This window comes from Ochlerotatus camptorhynchus, unplaced genomic scaffold, assembly GCF_037179485.1.
Source record: "Ochlerotatus camptorhynchus isolate MF236.1 unplaced genomic scaffold, CSIRO-AGI_Acam_v1.1 ptg000284l, whole genome shotgun sequence".
Classification (NCBI taxonomy): Eukaryota; Metazoa; Arthropoda; class Insecta; order Diptera; family Culicidae; genus Ochlerotatus; species Ochlerotatus camptorhynchus.
In genome coordinates this window covers 5266560-5289852 of record NW_027040773.1, presented here as the reverse complement: position 1 = coordinate 5289852, position 23293 = coordinate 5266560, and the positions used below count along the sequence as shown (strand labels likewise).

The window sequence follows — 23293 nt, the reverse complement described above, 5'->3', positions numbered from 1 at the left end:
TCCATGCCTTCGTCAAATGACTAAGCAACTGATATCACCCATTCGGAAGAGGTCCCCTTTGATAGCGAATAGCTACTTTTCTCATTTTCATCAAAAATGTTCAAATGATTTTGAGAATTTACAGCACTGGTCGGTAGTATTGGTGCTCAGCACGGAAAACAAATCAAGGAAAAAAAAGTGAACCATAACCGAAACATTGAAAGGAGTGCGCAGTAGGCTCTGCCCGCAAACGGTCGGTTTTAATTTCGCTGTCACAAATTCCGTATTTTCCGCGTGCTTTTTGGCTTGTACTAAGGCAAAAAGTAATTCGTTTTTATTATTATCATGTGTATATAGATTCATTATGATTAATTTATCAGTGTTTTAATATTGTGAATTATTGTGAAAATTCCCGGGCTAGAATTTTGTTTGAATAGTTGTGTTGCTGTAGCGTCGTGCTAGTGTGTTCCGGTGCTACACCTCCACTTCCGGAAGCATTGGCGTTCTGCCCCTGGACAAAAACCGGGAAAGATGAATTTGCAGATTAGACTACGATGCTTCCACGTCGAGGACACAATACATAAGCGGTGAGATCTAACTGATTACAACTAGATATAAAAATATGAAATGCATCCTACTAAATACGTGCCATCTACAAAGCAGGAATTGCTTTGATGATGGAAGTGTACACGCAGTACCAATATACATACATTTCCGGAGAACTTCGAGATTAGGGCGTAATTGCTTTTGTAAACAAACAATTCATTTGACGAATTCTCGGGAATTAAAGCTCAATTTAAAAAACTAACAACACAAATAGGTAGATGAATGGTTCTTCTATCATTTGGTATAGTTTGTATACGAGATTTTTCTTTTATTCACGAGAAATCAGCGATTGAAATGTTTGTTTGCAAAAGCAATTACGCCCAAATCTCAAAGTTCTCCGGATTTTATATCGGTACTACGTGTATGCGGGGCTTGTTGTAAGTGAAAGTAACCTCGGAATGGACGTGAGTGACCAGATATTCTGAAATGGGTTACTGAATCTCAACAGAGCTATCACCTTTCAACTTCCGGGCTAAAATTGTTTGCAATGAGATCAGTATAATAATGATAGATTATATTGCAAACATTTTTCTTCCATAAAAACACTGCCGGACAGTGGAAGTTGGATTGTATATACATACATACATACATACCATAACCGAAACATTGAAATACTTGAAAAATTTAAGATAAAGTATAATTAATAGTCAAAATGCACGACATACATCAATTTTGCGTGGTTCTACGTCATACTGCGGTCGTGTATAGGACACAACCCTTTAATTTTTTTTAATTAGTTTATTTGTACAGGCTCAATCGAATAAACTAGTGCGCTTTTTATTTTCGAGAAAAAAGCACGTAAATATTAATATGTTGCGCTTTTAAACGCTTTGTGTTGTAGCTTTTGAACTACAGTATCGTACCAAGCGTATAATTTATTCGATAACGCTGAAATCATAGATGTACTTTATGTGATCTCTAATAAATGGGCGCTTAGGCCGAGATATTTGTTTACCTTAAGTATGGCAATTTGAAATTGTTTGAAAATAATACCGATATAGAAAAATATGTTTGGTGGACCGTTCGAGAAAAATATAGGGGAAATGTATGTAATGTCGGCCTAAGTGTCCATAATTTGAGCTCATACATAAATTCAGCAATCGACTAAATTTTCAATAGCAACCAAAAATATCCATTAGTACCGTCCCAATGACGCGTTCATCTAGATAACATTGATAAATAGCAGATTTTTAGCGATGGGCCCAATCTTAGATCCATAGGCCAAAATTAAAGCCATTTCTCCTACTTGTTTCAAAAAAAAATTTCGAAAAAGATTTTAATTTCGTAAAAATAATCAACATTTTACGGTTTCGCCGTAAGTTTTTTTTTACTATTGAAAATCAGTTATGCTGGTATTCTATTGGACAGTCAATGCTCCCTCGTTTGACCTAGCGAATTTCGGGCAAATAAAATGCTCAGTGGCATGTCGGTTCATCGGTGGTTCCCGTCTGTTCGCATGTCTTCTTGTCAGACTTCACACGCTGATTTAATTAACCATTATAACACTTTTTTTGTCTAATAATGCTGTGATTTGATGTGATTTTTTAAAGGAAAATGCTTTACTCTCACATTACATTGCCATTCCCAAGTAACAATTTCCAGTTGAAGAAACGCTTTCGTTTTGATTTTGTTCAGTTGTTTGTTGAATAATAATTGCACAATGTGTTCACCACTACTTTTATAAAACCCTTGTTTACACTGGTTTGGAGAACCTATACAACTGCAACACAAAGGTGTTGTCTAACGTATTCAGTAAAACGTTTACCTAAAATCAATTTCTTGTTGAAGAAACGCTTCCATTGTGATTTTATTCAACTGCATGCTGAATAATAACTGTACAATTTGTTTATTACAACTTCTGTAAAACTCTTGTTTACACTGGTTTGGAGAACCTGTTCAACTACAGCATTATATGTATACGCGGTATAGGAGTAGAAGCAACTTTTATACAACTTTTATAGATACATATTTAAACTCAAGCTTTATTATTTTGGTGAAAGCTCTTATACAACGTTTGTAGACACTTTTGACAGCTGCTTTGAAATTTAGTAGAGAGTAAAGCTGAGAGGCGTTTGTTGCACTCTTTTATGACTCCTAAATAATCATTGTACAGCAAACGGTGAAAAGCGTTTATAGCACTTTTTAATGACTCCTTAATAACCGTTGTGTAAGTACTCACAATATTCACAGATTAAAATTAGTTTAACAATTGTCGTGGTATGCCAAAAAAATTGCTTGTACAGTTTTTATTAATTTAATTTATTTGGGCACAATGTAAAATTAAGTAATTATGCCATAATTCACATTCTGTGATCATGGAGGAAGTAGTAACAAGCATCTGTTTAATCTTTGATTGATATTCTTTCAATTAGTCTCTCTAATCATTAATTGAGAGAATTTATCTAGAAATGTTATCGTTGATTATATGATATATGTCTTAAATTAATGTTTGCATTTATTAATAACACCTATATATAATTTACCTCTAAGATATTCACACACAAGAAATCTGGAAGATCATAATCACTAAGGCACAATTATAATTTTCCATTTTTTTTTCAACAAAAATATATCCTTGTAAAAAAGACACAGAATTAAATTTTTCAACTATAGATCAAGTTTTGGAGCATTTCAGCTGAATCAAAAAAGTGATTCGCTTTCTATGTCTCACGGCAAAAAATTTTGCACACAGCACTCTTTTGAACGTTGTCCAATTCACCACCAGAGGCTGAATCGATCGCTTAGTTTCTATTAAAAAGTCGTATTGTGTGACAAGTACAATCATACTCTATTGCCCAGGAAAATCGAGAAATTTTTCCAATCCGAAAAATTCCTAGAACGGAGCGAGAATCGAACCCAGCCACCTACAGCATAGCCTTGCTTTGTAGTTGCGCCTTTACCGACTGAGCTAAGGGAGGCCCCAAAAAAGGGAAAGGGATTCTACACATGACATAGACTCTGACATGAATTCCAACAGAATTGTGATAATAACTTGAAGGAAATCTGAATCTGAAATTTGTTCCGGGTGAGTTCTAAAGATAATATGGTTATATTACTTAGGGATTGTTGCATGAGTAGATTCCAAGGTAGTTCTGATTAAGAAATTTAAAGAGGATTTTTATAGATTGTAAGTAGAAATCTAGATGATTTCTAAGGAAACCAACCGAGTTTTGAGATATATTTCAAAGTAATTTTAAAGGTAATTCCAGTACCCACCGAAGTCCCACCCATTGTACCTTATCGATTTTTGTAGCTCTCTTCACCAGTGACGGGTCCCTCTTTTGGGGTTTTTTTTTTATTACTTTTTATTATAGAATGCTAAAGTAAAATCCAGTTGAATTTTCAGTTAACCGAACTATCTATTTGTTCATGCTATTAACAACCGGTGGAAACTAACGATTTGAAATTGGCTCACTACTTGACTAGCCTATTGGTCCCAAGCAAACGATTAACGTACCCCATTCTAGTCGAAATTCTAGGACTACACTATGTTTTTTTTTATTCGCTATGAAAGTTTGACAGATAAAATGAGGGGTTCGTGGATTTTGCTATGTTTCGAGGGGTGCATCGATTAGCTTGGGGCCGAAGATTGTACCAGAGCTGAGCCAAAAAGATGAGCACGTTTCTTCGGGACCTTCTGGTCTTATAGTTACCTCTATGCTATTAATCTCCCTATCAAAATGCAAACACTCTATGTTTTTACTGAAGGTGCACTCGAGAGCGCTGTCAAGGGCAGTGAAAACACAGAGTGTGCCTCTGCGGTGCGGAAATTTTGATTTTGATAGGTTGGTTAATAGCACTATCTATTATATTTAAGATGGGTTAACTGAAAATTCAATTGGATTTTACGTAACCATTAAAAAAAATTAAATAGCGATCCATCCCTGCTTTTCACCCAGTAACCTGAAACCCTCGCCAGATGATATATTCGCATTTTAGGGATATAAGCACGATTGATTTTTACTATAGATCTGCCCCAGACCTAGTCACATTGGATGTCATGCTAATAAATTAGGATAACATCCAAGGTGACTGGAGCAGATCGGATCGGTATCAAGAACCATTTGTTCAACATAATATTCTCAATAACGGTTTCTTAAATGGACTGTAGGTAGTTCATAAAGGCAAGCATTGTGTAACGGGAACCGATCTAATGAAAACTCCTCCGAATGTTGGATCGAAGTCAACCTTAACCTAAAACTGTCAAGCTGCAAATAACCTTACGCACATCTACACATTTCAACTTTCCGTTCAGGCACGCATTCTCATCCCTTCTAATTCATGTGGCAAAAGGCCTCGTAACCATTAAGTCCATAAATTTTGCAAAACAACAGCGACGTCACACTATCTGTCTTGTTTCGCTAGGAAAGTTGCTTCAGTGACCCATTTATCGATCATTGCAACCTTCCGTTCGTGATAGACCTAGTGTTGGAATTCCTTCTGCACATGGTATGTTATCACTATGAAACATATTGACACATTAGCAAAATTTGATCAATGGGTCTATGTGTTACCAGTCGCAGTGCCGATTTTTACAGTTCGAGCTATCCACCTATACGCTGGATTCAACCCACATGTGCTAGAGTATGGTGTGGTTTCCATATTTCCAATAATAAACCCTTTCGACGGAATTCAGGTGAATGAAACTACACGTACTTTTCAGCGTGCTCGGAACAACCGTGAATCCGTAAGTCGTCTACACCCAATATTTGCTGGCACGAGCTCCCTATTCATGGCGAAATATCTACTACTAAACACATAATTGATTTGCTTACGAGTTGGTTGATAATTTAATATGATAGTAGTGCTACAGTTTTTGCCCGAGTTGGTGAATGGATTCGCCGGTGTTTGTTTCGCGAAACTGCCCGTTGTCAAGGGTTTGTTTGAGTAGGTCTTGTATGTATCCCACTATTACTCCCCTCTACCTCCTACTCCCCCGTGTGGTATTTCGTCTGGGAGCATATTTAGCAATACCACCCCCACTATCGCAAGCTCAATGCTATCACGGAAGAAGTCATAACACCAACGCTGTGGACTATGAAAACTTTTATTTCAGTCCTTGTGCCGTATTTCGCTTGTTCATCAGAACATGCATCTGGTAGGATAGAGCGGTTCCCAACGATTTGCTAGAAATCAGGTAATGAAATCAGCTCAACGACGGAGGTGAGATAGATGGAATCCCAGGCGCTGTCCTCGGAATCGTTTCTAGTATCCGCTTAGCTCAAGTACCGTGGCTCATCAAGTTTCCGCAAACAAATCGCATAAATATAGGTAGCTTCTGATGAGAAGCGATAAGCTCAAGCTAATTAAATTTGAACAGAGGAAGGTCGTAGCGTAGCATCAATTAAAATGCCTGTTGTTGGGCCATAAACAAGGTGCTTAGAGTTTTTAGCAATACAGGCTTTAAAATTTGTTAGAAATTCATCCTCCTTTCAATGCATTAGGTCCTACGTAACATTGGCGTCGACGTTCTCTTTGCGCCCACATGGCCATGTTAAGACATTCGCAGCTATTCTCATCACACAGATCGAATAAAGAAGCTATTATGTAGCTTCCAATACAACCAACACGACCAGAAACGTTTCTGTAAAATTTGGGTAACGTATAACGTATAACATTTATAACGAAAAGAAAGTCGATGAAGAGAATCGATCAATGTTACTTAGGAACTAATGATTGATATAGTTAGATAATAGCCGCGCGCTTAGGGTACCTTATTAAATAATTTTCATCTGATATCTCATTCATCAATATCAGCTTGGGAATTTTCTTATATAATTTATTCCCCTATAAGAAGAGAGTTGTTACAAGCTTTGGCTAAATATTGTGAGTCGACAACATGGAAGAAGCGTTATATCAACAGCCTAGTCCTTACAAGTTTCAACCTCATGCTTCCACACGTCAAGCCGATGACAAAGCATGGGCAATATCATCACAACAATCAGTCCGCATCGTGTTTTTTTTGTCGTGCGGATCTATTTGCTTTTTGATGAAGGAAGTGTTATTACTAGCTAAAGCTACAGCAAATTTAAACAGCACTTCTCAGTGCTAAATATTACCTGCAAATATTCTAGCTTGTTCTATTATTATACCTTATCGATCCTTGTTTGGACCTTACCCGAGGTAATCCTGCTTGGATATCGATTTGGAAAACTCCTCTTCGACCCTTCGGATTCTTATAGTCATCTGCTTCTGCTTATTCTTATTCGCATTTCAAGCTTATTGCTTATAGAATAATATCTTATGGCGTGCTCTCAACTTTGCATCCTAACTCTTTTGTTAATCTATTTAATGTTATTTAATGTCTGTATTTTCTTATTTTAGTTATTTATGATGATCTCATTAGTCTAATTTAATGGGACCCGTACAGAAGGCCGAATCACAAAAGGCCGAAACACAAAAGGCCGAAACACCAAAGGCCGAAACACAAAAGGCCGAAAATATTCTAAGGTACCACAAAAGGCCGAAAATCGAAAAGGCCGAAAGCCAGGAAGGCCGAAAACCAAAATGGCCGAAAATTGATCAAAAACTGAATTTATTGAAAACCGCATCCAAACAATCTGTTAATGTTATTGCACTTTATGTTTCGTTTCAGAATGAATAGAAATATCAATTTAATTTAAACCCCTAGACATGCTGTTCACAATGGCTGTGAAAAAGATGCAGAGACTTGGAATAGTTTTTAATCCCCGAAAAATTATATTTTTTTTTTCATTAATATTGTTTTATTGTAATCTTGACAAAAATAGTAAATCTTTGAAATTTATAATCAAAGAATAATATTAAAACATTGGAATATTTTTGTCCGTCTTATTGCATATCAAAAATGAAATGTTATGAATGAAAAACGTATTTTTTATCTATGTTGCATCGCAGTTCCTGAAATCAATAATAAAAAAAAATGTTGCTTAAGTCCTTTTTTGTTTTGACGACAACAAAAGAGCAACGCTGTCAACAAAGTTTACATCGGTGATATCGTCACTTTTCAAGCATATTTCTTTGATCTTTTCCAGATGGTTTCGTGATCCTTGTTGAACGTCGCCTTGCAATATGCGCAGAATCCGTCCTTCAATTGCCTGCTGCTCGGGTCGCAATTCCAGGATTATTCTGGTAATTGATAAATGGTTGCATCCAACAACCTCTGTCCAGCGCCTTTGCCAAGCTTCGAGTGAATTGGTCGTTAAAGGCAGTTGCTCCTTCACCACTTTGTGATTCGATCAGAGGGCAGGGTGAAACATCGGCCTATTGTTGCTGTTTCGTCCTGAAACGTATGTAACATTGAAATATTCAAGGAAGCCAGCTAGTTTAACCGGCATATTGGCCTTGATGCACTCGAATGCTCCTGCAATTCTTGAAAACGGTAGAAATGATAGTGCCTAAAAAACAAAAACGTTAATCTGCTTTCACCCAGCGATTACTTAATACTAACCTATAGGCGTTTAATAGCCATGTATACATCCATATCATTGGAATACATAGTTTTCAGTCCCCGGAAGTTCAGCTGTTTGATTAAATTTTGTGCAAAGTGAAAGTAGCACAAATAACATTCTGCATCCGGAAAGATATCCTTCATTACATTAATAACTGCTTTCTCAAAATCAGAGATGATGAACTTCGGACGCAGCTCAATCTGTGCTTCCTGACATACTTCCAGTAATGCTTCAAATGCGCATGTGTAAGTCTCTTGTGTTTTGTTTTTCAGAAGCATAAATACAAGGGGTACAACTGCGTCGTGATTCTGATATGGAATGGATCCGTGGATATAGTACATTTGTGTGAATTCCAGAGGAACGGTTGCGAATGTACCATCAACCAGCCAAAACCGGAAGGCAGCCAAGCGCTGAAGGTTTGGTAAGGTTGTAAAAATCATAATATGTGTACTTTCGTTGCGGATGTATTTATGCAAGAAAAGCTGACCATCCAGCGTTTTCTTAAGTTCCTCTGGAACGATAAATTCACCATCCTGTTCAATCACACGTAGTCCACCACCACTTGCTTGCCTTTGCCTCAGAATCAACAATTTTTGCGATTTGTTTGATGCTCGGGTTTGGGTAGAAACTTCACGGATTATTTTCGAAGGAACTTCCTTCGATTCTAGAGCTTTTCGTTTTAATTCAGATTTGTAATTGCTTTGTAAAGCAGTTGAATGTGAGTAACTAGAACGTTCAGCAAAACTTACCAAGAGCCATATCGCTGCTAATGACGATTTTCGATTTGAGAATGCCTCCCATATTGAATTTCATCTTGAACGAAGCCACCTCATTGAATACTCAAACATCCGGAAAAATAAAGCTAACTATCACTTTCTCTCTCATTCAGCATCTGAACCCTTTCTGCTCTTACAACTGAGTCACCTCGTTGAATGGTCCGCATTCACAAAAAAACGAATCCATCTGGCCATTAAATCGTCGTTACACACTCAAACAAACATAAACATAAAACTACGCAAATTTTAAGTTTTTTTTTTATATTTCATTGCGGAAATCGAATGGCTATTAAGTAGCTTCCATTATATTTTAAATCGAAGATGCAGAATAATAATTATTGTAACTTTACTTTAAAAATGTAATTTAATTTATTAAAAACAAATTAACAAAGGCCGAAAAAACTCGGAAATGCGACAAAGTGGTTCACTTTGTCGCTTTTCCGAGTTTTTTCGGCCTTTTGTGTTTTCGGCCTTTTGTGATTCGGCCTTTTGTGATTCGGCATTTCGTGATTCGGCCTTTCGTGATTCGGCCTTTCGTGATTCGGCCTTTCGTGATTCGGCCTTTTGTGATTCGGCCTTTTGTGTATTTCGGCCTTTTGTGTTTTCGGGCTTTTGTGATTCGGCCTTCTGTGATTCGGCCTTTTGTAGTACTCCCAATTTAATAAATAATTGAAATCTCTAATCTACCGAATCAATCATAGCCATGCTTTATTAAGTACCTACACTTGTGCTTGTAATCGAAAATTTAACGTGTTTCAAGTACTTTTGACTTTGACCTATATTTATTATATCTTAGTTCGTCCCAAGTGACACCTTCAAGTGACTAAACAAATCAAGAAGACAGGCAACTCTTCCATTTTCTCATACTAACGCTATGAGACTGGTACAATCGCGTCATCTGCCGCTCAAAGGTAAATGCTTCGAACGAATTTGATAGCAAAGATTATATAATCAGAAGAAAGGTTTGTGTATTTGCTAATTTTTCTATGCGTTGCTTCGGGGCTGTTCATTAACTACGTAAACAGACAATTGTCCATACAAAAAAAAATAATAATTTGTATAGTGGTGGATAGTTGTCAACCCTCCCCCCTAAACTGTCTACGTAGTTTATAAACAGCCCCTTCCACCTTCACTCAAGCGCTGCGCTATTGTATCTGTCGCTTGGATTCTGGCTAAGGTGCCAGAAATCCTTGATATGATATTTTCGCTAAAATGCTTCACTTTGAAGTAAGTTTCCTAGCTGATTTTTAAATTATATAGGGTATATGCTCCAACTACGCTCACACGTTTCCACTATGTCGCACCACAAAAATACGTATGGGTATGCCACAATAGAAGCACGCAACAGTGGAAATCTCGAGCCATAGGTCAAACACTTATTCCAAATCAAAATGAAGCACATATAAGATTAGTTACAAAACAATTTACAAAAATGATGATTCACATCGTTCCCTGAATAACACTACAATGAAAACAACAATGAAAGCTGGTCACACAAATAGAAGGGGGCACTTTCTGAAATACTTCAATAGTATAATTCCCATCCAAACCCAAATAAATCTATCTGCGTAAAAATAAATAAAATAAAAGCAATTTGCGGCAAAACCCGCCAGTATCGCACCCAACGTCAGTGCCTATACATAAGCGTACTACAACGCGGCTTTCAAACAAAGGAGTAACAAGTGTGATACTATCACTGCTAGACTAGATCATTGGTTCTTTCATGCAGTGGTTCATCAGAGAGGGGAAGCTTAGTAATCCCCATCGCCTGCCCATGGCGCCAATCTATCGCGGCATGAGCCAGCAATGCCGGTCATAAACCTACCGTCCAACACTCCACTATAAAGCATGAAATTAAGCCCGCCCACCAACAGCAAGGTGTAAAAACTAGCCAAGGGGAGGTAGTCTAGTGCATGTCGTATTACCATAGAGGTAACTCTAAGACCACAAGGTCTCGAAGAAACGTGCTCAACTTTTTGGCTCATCTCTGGTACTCTCTTCGGTCCTAAGCTAATCGATTCACCCCTCGAAACATAGGAAAATCCATTAACCCCTCATTTTATCTGTCAAACTTTCATAGCGAATCAAAACAAACATTATGTAGCAGTAGAAATCCGACTAGAATGGGATACGTTAATCATTTGCTTGGGACCAATAGGCTAGTCAAGTAGTTAGCCAATTTAAAATCGTTAGTTTTGAATTGATTGTTGGTAGTGTTGGGAATCGAAAATCTTTGACACTTCTATAGAGAACAACTGGAACTCGAAAGAAGAAAAAATATTGTGCACAAACACCTGGAAAATCCGGAATGGTCCGGTTCCAAGCTGGCCAAAGTGCTGAAGATGCCGAAAACAACAGTTTGTCGAGTGTTCAAAACCTACAAGGAAACCCTGAGTGTGGAAAGGAATCAGCGGACCTACGAAAAAACTGTAACCAGGGATCGTGAGCTGCGCAGCAAGGTGTTGAGGTGTGTTAAAGCCAATTCCGGTCTTTTGATCCGCGATGTGGCCAGAAGGTACGGAACATCCTTGGCAAGGAGGGATACAAGTCGTAAAAAAACAGTAAACATCCGAACCGGCACATGAAGCAGAATTCCATGGCCAAAAAGCATGCAAAGCTCTTGTATGACCATGTTTTGACGAATCACAAGGGCTGCCTCGAGGGCTGCACTTTTAACGATGACTCGATTTTATGCAGCTTCCCGGTCCAAAGTTTTACATCGCGGCTGGACGTGGGGATGTGCCGGGAAGATTCAAGTTCGTGTTTGCTGACAAGTTCGCGAAGAAGGTTATGATTGGGCAAGCGATTTGCAGTTGTGGCCTGAAAACGGAACCATTCGTCACATCCTCGACGATGACATCCCAACTTTACATCGAAGAATGCCTGAAAAAGGGTATATTGCCGTTCATCCGCAAGCATAGGTTTTTTTTTGGTCTTTATTATAGAGATTTTTTACCCATATGGCTAGTTCATCTCTTAAGAGAGTAAAAAAAAATAAGAGGATAAAAATTGAGTTCTCAGAATGAGATTTCCAATCTTTACATTTATCTTGCTAGAATGAAAAGGTGTAGAAAACTGCCAAAAGGGCAAACAAACTGGAAATACAAACAAGGAACACTCAGATATTGTTGTAAAGGTTCGCCTCCTTTAGGAAGGTGATAAGGGCGGCTGCTGCCGGGACTCGTCGCCCAACAGGTTCCGAATGCTGATTGACTTCAAGCCGAAGGTCCTCCAGCTGCGCACAGTTCACGAGGATGTGCTCCACGGTGGCTGGCACTCCGCAGGTTTCGCAGGTCCTCCGGAACGGTATTCCTCTGAAGGAGGGAGACTCTGCTGTGCCCGGTCCGCAGCCTTGACACCACCCGTTGTTCTCTTAGGTTTGGTCGATCCTTCCAGGCTCCGGTGGTCGCCTTGATCTTCCGAAGGTGGTGTGTCCTGTTGTTCCTCCACTCGGTGTCCAAGGCTCTCCGAACCGTCCGCTTGATCCACTTTTTGACATCTTGGAGCGGTACAGCGGCGCATGCTTTACCGTCCCTTGGATCCACGGATGCTTCAGTGTTTCTGTTGTTAGGGCCAATATCACGCTGTGTGAGTCAGTTACGACTAATATCGGCCGGTTGGCCGGTAACTTAACCGCGTGGAGAATTGCCGCTACCTCAGCTGAGAACACCCAGCATTGGGTCGGAGGCGATCTGCTCACAAGCAGACCATCTCCGGAGACCCCCATTCCCCTTCCGCTCCTGGAGAGAGAGCCGTCGGTGTACCTAATTTCATAACCTTGGTAGTGCGCCCCGAAAGTTTCGACAACTGTCTCTGTAAAGCCAGCGAGTTGTGTCCTGCCCTGAAGCGGTCCTTGATTCGGCTGTCAATTTTGTTCTTGTGCCATTGCCAACTTTTGTCTCCGTGCCAGTGGACCCTGGCCACTGCACAGTGGTACAGAATGCAGATTTAGGTGGAATGATATGTTTTGAGCCTGAAATTGAAACTTTAGACTAAAAGTCTCTTCTACAAAGTTGTTCCTTATAGTTAGGCCCTCATTTTTATGACAATAGGTCGTATGAATAAAAGCGTTTACTTTACTTTCCCCGTAAGAAAAGCACGGGAAAGTAAAGTAAACTCTTTTTATTCATACGGCCCAATGAATTCTAGGGTGGTTCCTATTATCATTAAAATCAAAAATCTAACTTTTTTGTTTGAATAAATTAAGGTATACATTCTTCGGCAAAGTTATAGCTGAGCTAAATTCAAGCAACTTTGTAGAAAATAACTTTTTTGTATCTCTTAAATTGGTCGATTTAGAGCTATTTTCTTGAATTGAGTTAGGGTGGCTCTTAAAAAAACAGTTTTTGATCTATTTTTCTTATTTCGATTTTCTCAGCAAAGGTGTCTTCAGATAACTTTTAGATCTTAAGAAGGCGCAAATTTTTGCTGCAAAAAGCTTGTCAATATCTTTCGCCGATCAAGAGTTATTGACGTTTGTATACTAAAAATATGCACTTTTCAAATGTTAATATCTGTGGTTGGGGCAAACAAAAAAAAGTTTTTTTGCAGCATTTGAAAGGGCGTTTGTTATTCTCAATAATATGAAAAAATTGGAGGTATGTTATTTTTTTGACTCGTATAAAATCAATTTGAATTTATTCATATTTTTTACTATATTTGAGTATATCTTTTTATTAGAAGAGATACAGGCAACAAATCCAGCTATAAAACATTCGTCTTAAAGAGTTTTAAAAGTCTCTAGAAGATGACTTTCATGAGAATTTTCAAATAAAAAAGTTATTGCTAAAAAACTATTTTTCCAGGAACACCCTAAGTTAACTCCGAAAAATTACTCTAAAATGAGAACGTTAAGAGATAGAAAAAAAATTTCTTGGACAAAGTTGCTTGCAAGTAACTTAACTACAACTTTTTTGAACGACACATGTTTATATTTTGTAAAACAAAAAAGTTAGTTTTAAAAATTCCCTAATTTGAGGACCACCCTGACGTTTGCAAACACCAAAAGAAGGGAATTTTTAAGAACAAAAACTTCTTCGAAGACACTAAATGTCCAAATATTGAAACAAATGTACTAGCACATTTTATATAAATTTGTCATTAAAGTGGTCCTATGAAATCCATCTTTTGCCAATAATGAAAGATGGATGAAAGTCATCTTCTAGAGACTTTTAAAACTCTTTAAGACAAATGTTTTATAGCTGAATTTGTTGCCTGTATCTCTTCTAATAGAAAAGATATACTCAAATATAGTAAAAAATATGAATAAATTCAAATTGATTTTATACGAGTTTAAAAAATAACATACCTCCAATTTTTCATATTATTGCGAATAACATACGCCCTTTCAAATGCTGCAAAAAAACTTTTTTTTTGTTTGCCCCAACCAGAGATATTACCATTTGAAAAGTGCATATTTTTAGTATAAAAACGTCAATAACTATTGATCGGCGAAAGATATTGACAAGCTTTTTGCAGCAAAAATTTGCGCCTTCTTAAGATCTAAAAGTTATCTGAAGACACCTTTGCTGAGAAATTCGAAATAAGAAAAATAGAGCAAAAAAACGGTTTTTTTAAGAGCCACCCTTACTGTTGCTTCGATTAAGTGGACTGTATTTGTTATCGGGAATTCGGAATCCGGATTTTCCTTTCCGAGAAGAGAAAAAACGCGACTCGTCATCTAGAAAGATTATACGTCAATGTTTTATTATTGTTCTTGTCTGTCGTACAAAGGTGTGTAGAGTCTAGTTTGCGTTTGGTGCACAGGGTGTACCTACGGTTGTTGATCGTGTGTGTATTAGGGATGCTCAAGTAGCCGAACATTCTCTCCGGCGTTGAAATATAGATTTCAATTCTCCTGGTCTAACGGCAACAAGCAAACCTCTGTTACTGCCCGCTTGAACTCTACTCCATTCGCCGTTCTCACCGTAACGACACGTGTCACGCCATCATCTCCAGAGTGTGTTGCTGTAATCCTTCCTAATGCCCATTGCAGAGGTGGGGTGTTCTTATCCACGAGCAGAACTAGAGCATCCTTCGAAATCTTTTTCGTTCTTAACCATTTAACTCGATTCTGGAGTTCCGGTAAATATTCCGCAATCCATCGTTTCCAAAAGTGCTGAACCATAGTTTGCATCAACTGCCATCTTGAGAGAGTATTCTGCTTCAAATCCAAGTACGACGGTTCAGCTACAGCTTGCATCTCACGTCCAATCAAAAAGTGCGCTGGTGTTATGGCTGTGTAATCGTTTGGGTCATCGGAACAGGGCGCCAGGGGTCGTGAATTAAGAACCGCTTCAATTTGTGTTAGCGTGGTGTACAATTCCTCATAGCTGAGCTTCCGATTGCCGACAATTCGAGTCAGATGATGTTTGACCTGCTTTACACCGGCCTCCCAAATGCCACCAAAGTGGGGGCTCCGTGGTGGTATGAAGGACCACTCAATCCCCTTACCGGTGCAGTAGCTCGTGATTTTTCCGGTGGCACACTGATTACGGAGCAGCAGCCACAGTTCGTGGAGTTCGGTTTTGGCCCCGACAAAGTTAGTCGCATTATCGGAACGCATCGTTTTCGGGTATCCACGTCGGCTCGTAAATCGTCTCAGGGCCGCAAGAAACGCATCTGTCGTCAGGTCAGAGACCAATTCAAGATGTATGGCACGTGTCTGCATACACACAAACAAGCTCACGTAGGCCTTCGTGATAAGTGGCTTACGCGCAGTGGATGACGATTTGATCCAGAACGGTCCGGCATAGTCGACGCCGGTATTTGAGAAGGCTGGAGCAGGTCTGATGCGATAAGACGGTAAGTCACCCATCATTTGTGTCGTCTTAAGCGGGTTCGCTTTGAAACACAATACACAATTCCGAATCACCTTACGAATCGTAGTTTTCACATTTAGTGGCCAGTATCGTTGTCTAACGATCGCAAGCAGACCCTTCTGCCCGATGTGCAAGTTCTCCTGGTGCAAGTATCGTACTAGAGCTTCGGTGATCGGATGTTTCGCTGGGAGCAACATCTGATGACGGCTATCATAGGGAATGAAGGCTCGTTTGATACGCCCTCCAACTCGTAAAATACCATGCTCGGTGTCCAAGAACGCCTTCAATCCATTTAGTCGATGCTTCGTTTCAACACCGTCCGTCAGTGCAGCAATTTCAGGTTGGAACATTTCATGTTGAACCAAGCGTATTATCAACAGAGTCGCCTTCTCTGTCTCTCGAGCAGTGAGCGGTCCCTTCACCACCTGCTTCTTCTTGGACCTGATGTACTTCACAAAGCGCACCAAGTAGGCCATGCAACGCACAACCTTGATGAAGCTGCTCACCTTGTCAAAAATCTGCATTCGTTCAGTAGGTGCAGACAAAGCCAGTACAACACCATTCCGCATTTCTGGAAGTTCTTCATTCGGGATCTCATCTTCATCCATCGTCTCGATGACGGCACGGTTGAGCGTAGGGGGACCATTCCACCACATCTTAGATTCCACAAGTTTCTTCGGTTGCTCTCCTCGGGATATCAAGTCGGCTGGGTTTTCGTGCGTAGGAATGTAGCGCCAGCTGCAATTCGGGGTTAATTTCTGAATTTCACTTACCCGATTCGAAACGTAGGTGTGCAACTCTTGAGGAAGTTTTCTGATCCATGCCAGTACAATTTTCGAGTCACTCCAGAGGTTGGTCGACGTGAAATCCAACTCCGTAGAATCCAGGAACTTCTCGACTAGTCTAGCAAGCAGTACAGCTGCCAGGAGCTCAGCACGAGGAGTGGTGATGGCCTTATCCTTCGCTTTTTTCTTTGGCAGTATGCGAGACTTGCTACAAACCAGCATCATATGGATGGTACCATCTGGGAGAGCGGCACGTGAATAGAGACATGCTCCATACGCTAAGTCGGACGCATCCGAGAATCCGTGAAGTTCTAGTTTGAACGAACCTTTCCAGGAGATCCACCTCGGCAAGTGCACCTCATTCAGGATCGTCATTTCCGTTCGAAAGCTCCGCCATTTAGAACCAACATCGTTGGGGACTGGTTCGTCCCAATCAATCTGCATCACACTAACTTCTCGCAACATCAGCTTCGCAATCGTAATCACCGGACCGAAGAAGCCCAGCGGATCAAAAATCTTGGCCAGCTGACTTAGAAGTTTTCTTCGGGTCACGATATCCGAATCATCTTCTTTAAAAACAGACACAGAAAACCAGTCTTCAACTGGATTCCACGTCACGCCTAAAGTCTTCACAATCGTCTTCGTACTGTCATCCGTAACTTCGAAAGAGTTTCCTCGTAGTGAATTAGGAACATCTTGCAGAATATCGGAGTGGTTTGCGCACCACTTGTGAGCGCCAAAGCAACCTTTTGCTAACAGACTTGTCACTTCTCGTTGCAATTGACACGCTTCAGCTAGAGTATCAGCACCCGTCAGGATGTCGTCCATGTACGTACCCTTTTTGATGACCTTGGCGGCTTCCGGAAATTCGTTCTCGTGATCCAGGGCTGTTTGCTTGAGCGCCATGGTAGCTTGAAATGGTGATGATGCCAGACCATACGTGACCGTCAGTAGCTCGTAAACGGTCAGAAAATCATTTCGATTGTACCGCCAGAAAATTCGCAGGTAAGGATGAAGGCGAACTTGTCGAAACATCTTGGGGATATCCAGCGTGAAAACGTACTGAAATCCTCTAAATCGAAGTAGGATGGTGACGAGGTCCTTCTGGATAGTTGGCCCTGTCATCAGAACATCGTTGATCGAAACGCCCGTAGACGTTCTAGCCGATCCATCAAATACGACTCTTAGTTTGGTCGTCGTACTGGTGGGCCTCAACACGCAGTGGTGTGGTAAATAATACACCGAGTCAGGTTTCTCGCTCGGATCCTCCTGTACCTCTCGCATGTGTCCGAGCTGCTCATATTCTCGTAAGAATTGAGAGTACTGCTCTTTAAGTTTCGGCTGCTTCTCAAGTTTTCGCTCCAGATTCAGGAACCGCTTCAGGGCCATCTCACGCGAATCGCCCAATTCGTGCTTGCGTTCGTTGAAGGGATGCTGTACAACGTATCTTCCTTCCTCTGTTCGTTGGTGTGTGCGCTGAAAATGATCCAAGCACTTCTCGTCATCCGCCGTGGGAGATAGGCGGATCTCGTCGCAGGCTTCCACCTTGTAGAAACTTTTCAGCAGTTCGATGAGCGGCTCGTTTTCCTCGGAAATCTGGCAGAACGTGCGTGCAACAATAGGGGCATCGTTCGCGATCATTCCTCCAGCAATCCACCCTAGCTTGGTGCTGGTCAGCACTGGAAGATTCGGGCCGAGTTCAATTCGGTCATTCTTCAGCAGATCCCAAAAGTATTCAGCGCCGATAAGCATATCGACACGTCCTCGCTTATAGAATGTCGGATCGGCCAACTCTTGTTTGCTCGAGATAGGCCATTCCGAAACATCAAACGATTTCACCGGCAAGTCACCAGTGATCCGGGGGGTTACCAACAGGTCCAGGCCAACAGTGTAGCTTCCGTGACACGACTTAATGGTGGTATGCAGCATACGGCGAATTCGTGTATTATTGCCGTTCAGTCCGCTAACTGTGTAGTCAGCAGGTTCCAGTTTCAACGAAAGAAGGTTTGCAAACCGCTCCGTAACGAAATTCATTTGCGATGCGGAATCCAGGAGCACTCGGCAAGGGTACGGAGTGTTGAACAAGCCATTGGCCAATACCACGGCAGTCGATAGCAGAGTCTGCTTCTGTGTACCACTGACACATGCGCACAGAGTCGTCGTCCCCGCTCGGTTGCTGACGTTTGGATCCCCCTCGGATTTCACAGCGGGTGTCGCTGGATCTTCTGCTGGTTTCGTAGCGGTGGAAACTTTGCTTGAAGTGTCCTCGACGTGTAGCAAGGTGTGATGCTTTTTTCCACACTCACGACAGGAATGTGTCGAGGAACACGCACTGGTACGATGGCCTTTCGTCAGGCAATTGAAACAGGAACCGCACTTTTTCAGCACATCGTATTTTTCACTAACACTTTTGTTCTTGAATGTTTCACATCTCCATAGTTCATGGTGTGCCTTGCACACTTGACACTTATGTTCATTTTTCGATTCACTTGTTGACACTAGCGTGTGGCTCTTGGCCACTGCTTTTGTTTTTACACTCTCCGTCGTCGGCTTCGTGTCGATTTTCTCATATATTCGACACTGTTCTTGTAAGAATTCCAGCGTGGCAACATAGGTCGGCATGACTTCCTTCTTCTGTCGAGCCTCCCAGGCGACACGTAGTTTTTTGTCCATCTTCGCCGCAATGAGATTTACCAGCATCTGTTCCCCAAGCCCAGCGACTGGCAGATCAAGATTCTTCAAGGCCTCCACGTTCTTGGTGCACGTGTCGGTCATTTTCCTTATGTTGGCTGCATTTTCTTGTCCAACTTTCGGTAGGTTGAACAGGTTCTCGACGTGCTTGTCGATAATGATTCGCTTGTCTTCGAATCTCTGCTTAAGTACCATCCACGCAGCATCATAGTCGTTGTTGTTAACTAGATCCTGGTCAATGATACCAGCCGCTTGCCCAACAAGGCAGTTCCTCAGGTGGTACAATTTCAATGCTGGGTCTTCCTGCTGATACCGGTCCATGACGGTGGTAAACATGGACTTGAAGGAGTACCACTTCTCATACGACCCGTCGAAGGTCGGCAAGGGCACTTGTAACGGTGGAAGATAGGGCTGAGCCGGGAACATCAACTTCTGGAATGATTTCTGGAGTGCATCCGCCGAAGAGGACGCAGGTGAGGGAGTTACTGCTGCAGCTGCCGCTCGCTCCATCGACATGCTCAGTTGCATCACCACGTCATTGTAAAGCGATTCAAATTCGATGTATTTCTCGATTTGTTCCGCTCGACGTTCATCAGAGAGGGGTAGCTCGTAAATCTTGTTCTGAAACTCATTGTACTCGCGGTAACAATGCTCCACCGTCTTTTGGTGAAGCTGCAGAAAATGGATGTTCATAATGTTCGGATTCGGTTCTTCAGCACTATGCCGTAAAGCACTTCTCACTCGGGTTAACTTCCCCTTCACTGCCCCTCTCTGATGAACCAGCACTTTTATTTGATCTTCCATTTTCTTCGCTTCTTCTTTTTGCTTCTGTTTATTTTTCTGTTCGCTGATCGGTGTTCTCGGTGTAATAACTTTTTTAACCGGCGGTGTTAAAAACATCTTCTTTTTCTTCCTTCTGAAGATTCACATCACTTCGATCACGCGCCATTTGCAAAAAATACAAAGATAACCAAAAAACACTAAACACGTCCAGAAGGATTCATTTCTGTGGCGACTTTACCACGCCATTTGCAAAAACAATTGTCAGACTGTTCTTATTTCACTTCCAGCGTCGATTAGGAAACTTTTCCTCCAGAGCGACCGCCATGTGCAAAAGCAGCTAGCGCTTCGCCACACTCGACCGACAGCAACGGACGAATGTTCAATTTCTATTTTTCACGTGAAAAAACAACACTGCCTCGAACTTGCACCGATCACTAGCAGATCCGGATCGATGGACCACAATGTTGCTTCGATTAAGTGGACTGTATTTGTTATCGGGAATTCGGAATCCGGATTTTCCTTTCCGAGAAGAGAAAAAACGCGACTCGTCATCTAGAAAGATTATACGTCAATGTTTTATTATTGTTCTTGTCTGTCGTACAAAGGTGTGTAGAGTCTAGTTTGCGTTTGGTGCACAGGGTGTACCTACGGTTTTTGATCGTGTGTGTATTAGGGATGCTCAAGTAGCCGAACACTTACTCAATCCAAGAAAATAGCTCTAAATCGGCCAATTTAAGAGATACAAAAGAGTTATTTTCAATAAACTTGCTTGAATTTAGCTGAGCTATAACTTTGCCGAAGAATGTATACCTTAATTTATTCAAACAAAAAAGTTAGATTTTTGATTTTAATGATAATAGGAACCACCCTAGAATTCATTGTCATAAAAATGAGGGCCTAACTATAAGGACCAACTTTGTAGAAGAGACTTTTAGTCTAAAGTTTCAATTTCAGGCTCAAAACATATCATTCCACCTAAATCTGCACTCTGGACCACTGTGCACTGGAGGGAGGTTGGCGGCCGTGCGGAGTAGTCGGTTCACCTCGTCGAAGAGAACGATCCTGTTGTTTCCCGACGTTTTAGCGAGAAAGGCAGCGGCTTTGGTAGCAGTAGCTGCGGTGAAAACGAGCCGAAAAGGTAGGATACCGGCTTCAACGCATGCAGCGTCGGCTGGCGTAGAGGGCAGGAGACCAGAGACTGTTCGAACGTAGCCGTTGTACACCGGTTCCAGAATCTGGACAGCTTTCTCGGCGGCAAGGCATGTAATCTCTACACCGTACAGTAGGCGACTGTTGATGATGGCTTGAGCTACGCGGAAGCGGATTTCGCGATTGTTGGATCGGTGGGGGCGGGAGATGGTCTTAATAAGGTTGGAATCACATAGATGAAGACTAACCAACTCATTTTTTCTTTGATTCAAGATCATCCTCGCAGGACAAAGTCAAGTCTTGTCACTATCAACAAGGCATGAAAAACAAAATAACCATGTAGCTAGAGAGAACTCTTTTAGAACCACACATCCATTATAAACATTGTAACTAGGGGCTACCTTCCGGAGCCTTCAGAGACTAGAAGCCGAACCAAGTCACGGTTGAAAGTCTCGATAGTAAAGAAAACTGAATTAAACCAGTTAAGGTTTACCTGATTTGGGCCACACAACTGTCCCTAGTAGTAAAATTCATCTATGTCGTAAATAACAGCTTAATCATACCAATAGTCGTCTCTTACCGATGGTTGTGTTACTTTGCCTTATTGAATAATCGTTCGCTAAAAATCGAGGATGGAAATGACAAAAATTCATCATCGATAATCTAGTACGGCCTGTAAATGTACCCCTGAAATGGTTTTCTACGGAAAATTTCAAGTCGGTGCCGGTGGTACCTACCTAGCTGTTATAAAGGAAATGGCAATTTCTGAAGTTTTTCTAATCATAGCATAATATCGTAACTGTTTATTCGATTGAAAAATATATATACATTTACTCACCAATGTACTTTTGCACGACGTATTTGACGTCCGGATTGCTATCTACGTAGTCCAGCAGCTTTCGATCGTCGTTGAAAATGATGATTCCCAAACCTCGGCACCTGTTGCCCGGTTTCAAGATCCACATGTTTCGTATTCCATCGATTTTCATATCCGGAAAGTGCCTGGTTGCCTCCAACACCAGCTTCTTAACCTGTGCTACCAACGATAGTATCTCATAGCCTGGAAGCATCTTAAACCTGGCTTCCTCGATTAAAATTTGAACGATAGTTGTCCTATCCTCCGGAGTCAACAGCGGTGCACAATACTCTTGATAGTCAACGTCTTCGTGACGGGCACATGCTAGGTGATATCTGCAGAACTTCATCGCCGTGTGGATTATATCGACCGGAACTGTTCCCTCTTCTACGAACAATGCATCAAGGTACTTGGACAGATAGTACAGGAAACTGGTGCATGCAGTCAGTTGGAAGTCTTCAAGAAACATAGTAATGGCATCTTCCGAATCCAGCAAGTGAGTGCGAGGACAATCCAGCTCCGCTGTACCGTCATCTTGATGCCACTGCATTGCTTCAATGACCTTCACGAGACCTTCCTTCATCGTGAAGTCGGAAGTTCGATCGTAATATATTCTACTCCGGTATGGTGTGTAGAATCGGTCTTTTTTCGATTCTTTCATGTGCCGATTTTGCCAAATGAAGTCCGCGTTGTGAGGTCTGAGTATCCTCGAGATCAACGCTTCCTCGAACTCATTTCCCTCCTGTGCCTTGTGCAGTAACGAGTGCATAGAAAGATCTTGAGCCAGAGCACATTTGTAGGTTTGTTTCTCCAACCAGTTTCGCTTTTTCAGGGCTTTGCGGAGGGCAGGATAAGGACCGACTATCGAGAAGATGTTCTTCCTTTCCACAGCGGACGCTATCTTCTCCTTCAGTTGCTTATGCTTCTGAAAGTTGAAACTGTAGTTGTGAAAGAACCGACGTTTCCGATGGTTCAAGATGAATTCGTCGTCCACATTTTTCTTGGCCCGTGGAAAAGTGTTCATCTTCGGTATATCTTTGGTCGGTGTTGCTGGTTTGGCAGGACTCACAGTCTCAGAGATCACGGGTGCTTGTTCATCTGTTAAATCTATCCGCTTCAAAATCAAATCCTCTTTCAGCTCAACATTTTCGTCTTTCGGTATATCTATCTCCCCTAGCTGCAGCGTTATATCGGCAAGATCAACACCGGGATCGTGGTCCCATATATCTTCAACATATTTGGTTTTTAAATGCATTTGCACAATTTCACTATTCAATTTATTCAATATAACGATTTTGAATCAAACAACAACTAATTTTGAAGCACTAGAACGCTGCAAATATACAGAAACCAGTTACATTTATCTTCTAGAGGTACACGGAAAAGCGTCGAACAGGGACTGTCACTACACACTAAA

At 41.1% G+C, this 23293-nt stretch overlaps 1 protein-coding gene and 1 pseudogene across 1 annotated transcript in view; both read right to left on the bottom strand.

Moving 5' to 3' along the window:
- The window catches only part of LOC135706546 (tubulin glycylase 3B-like), a 28797-nt gene extending 5516 nt beyond the window's left edge, over positions 1 to 23281 (bottom strand). The window contains exon 1 of the mRNA XM_065228186.1: positions 21859 to 23281. Within this exon, the coding sequence (XP_065084258.1) occupies positions 21859 to 23131 (1273 nt within the window). The 5' untranslated portion in view covers positions 23132 to 23281. The remainder of the gene's footprint in view (positions 1 to 21858) is intronic.
- On the bottom strand, positions 7493 to 8134 carry LOC135706591 (uncharacterized; annotated as a pseudogene).
- Positions 23282 to 23293: the final 12 nt, after the last annotated feature.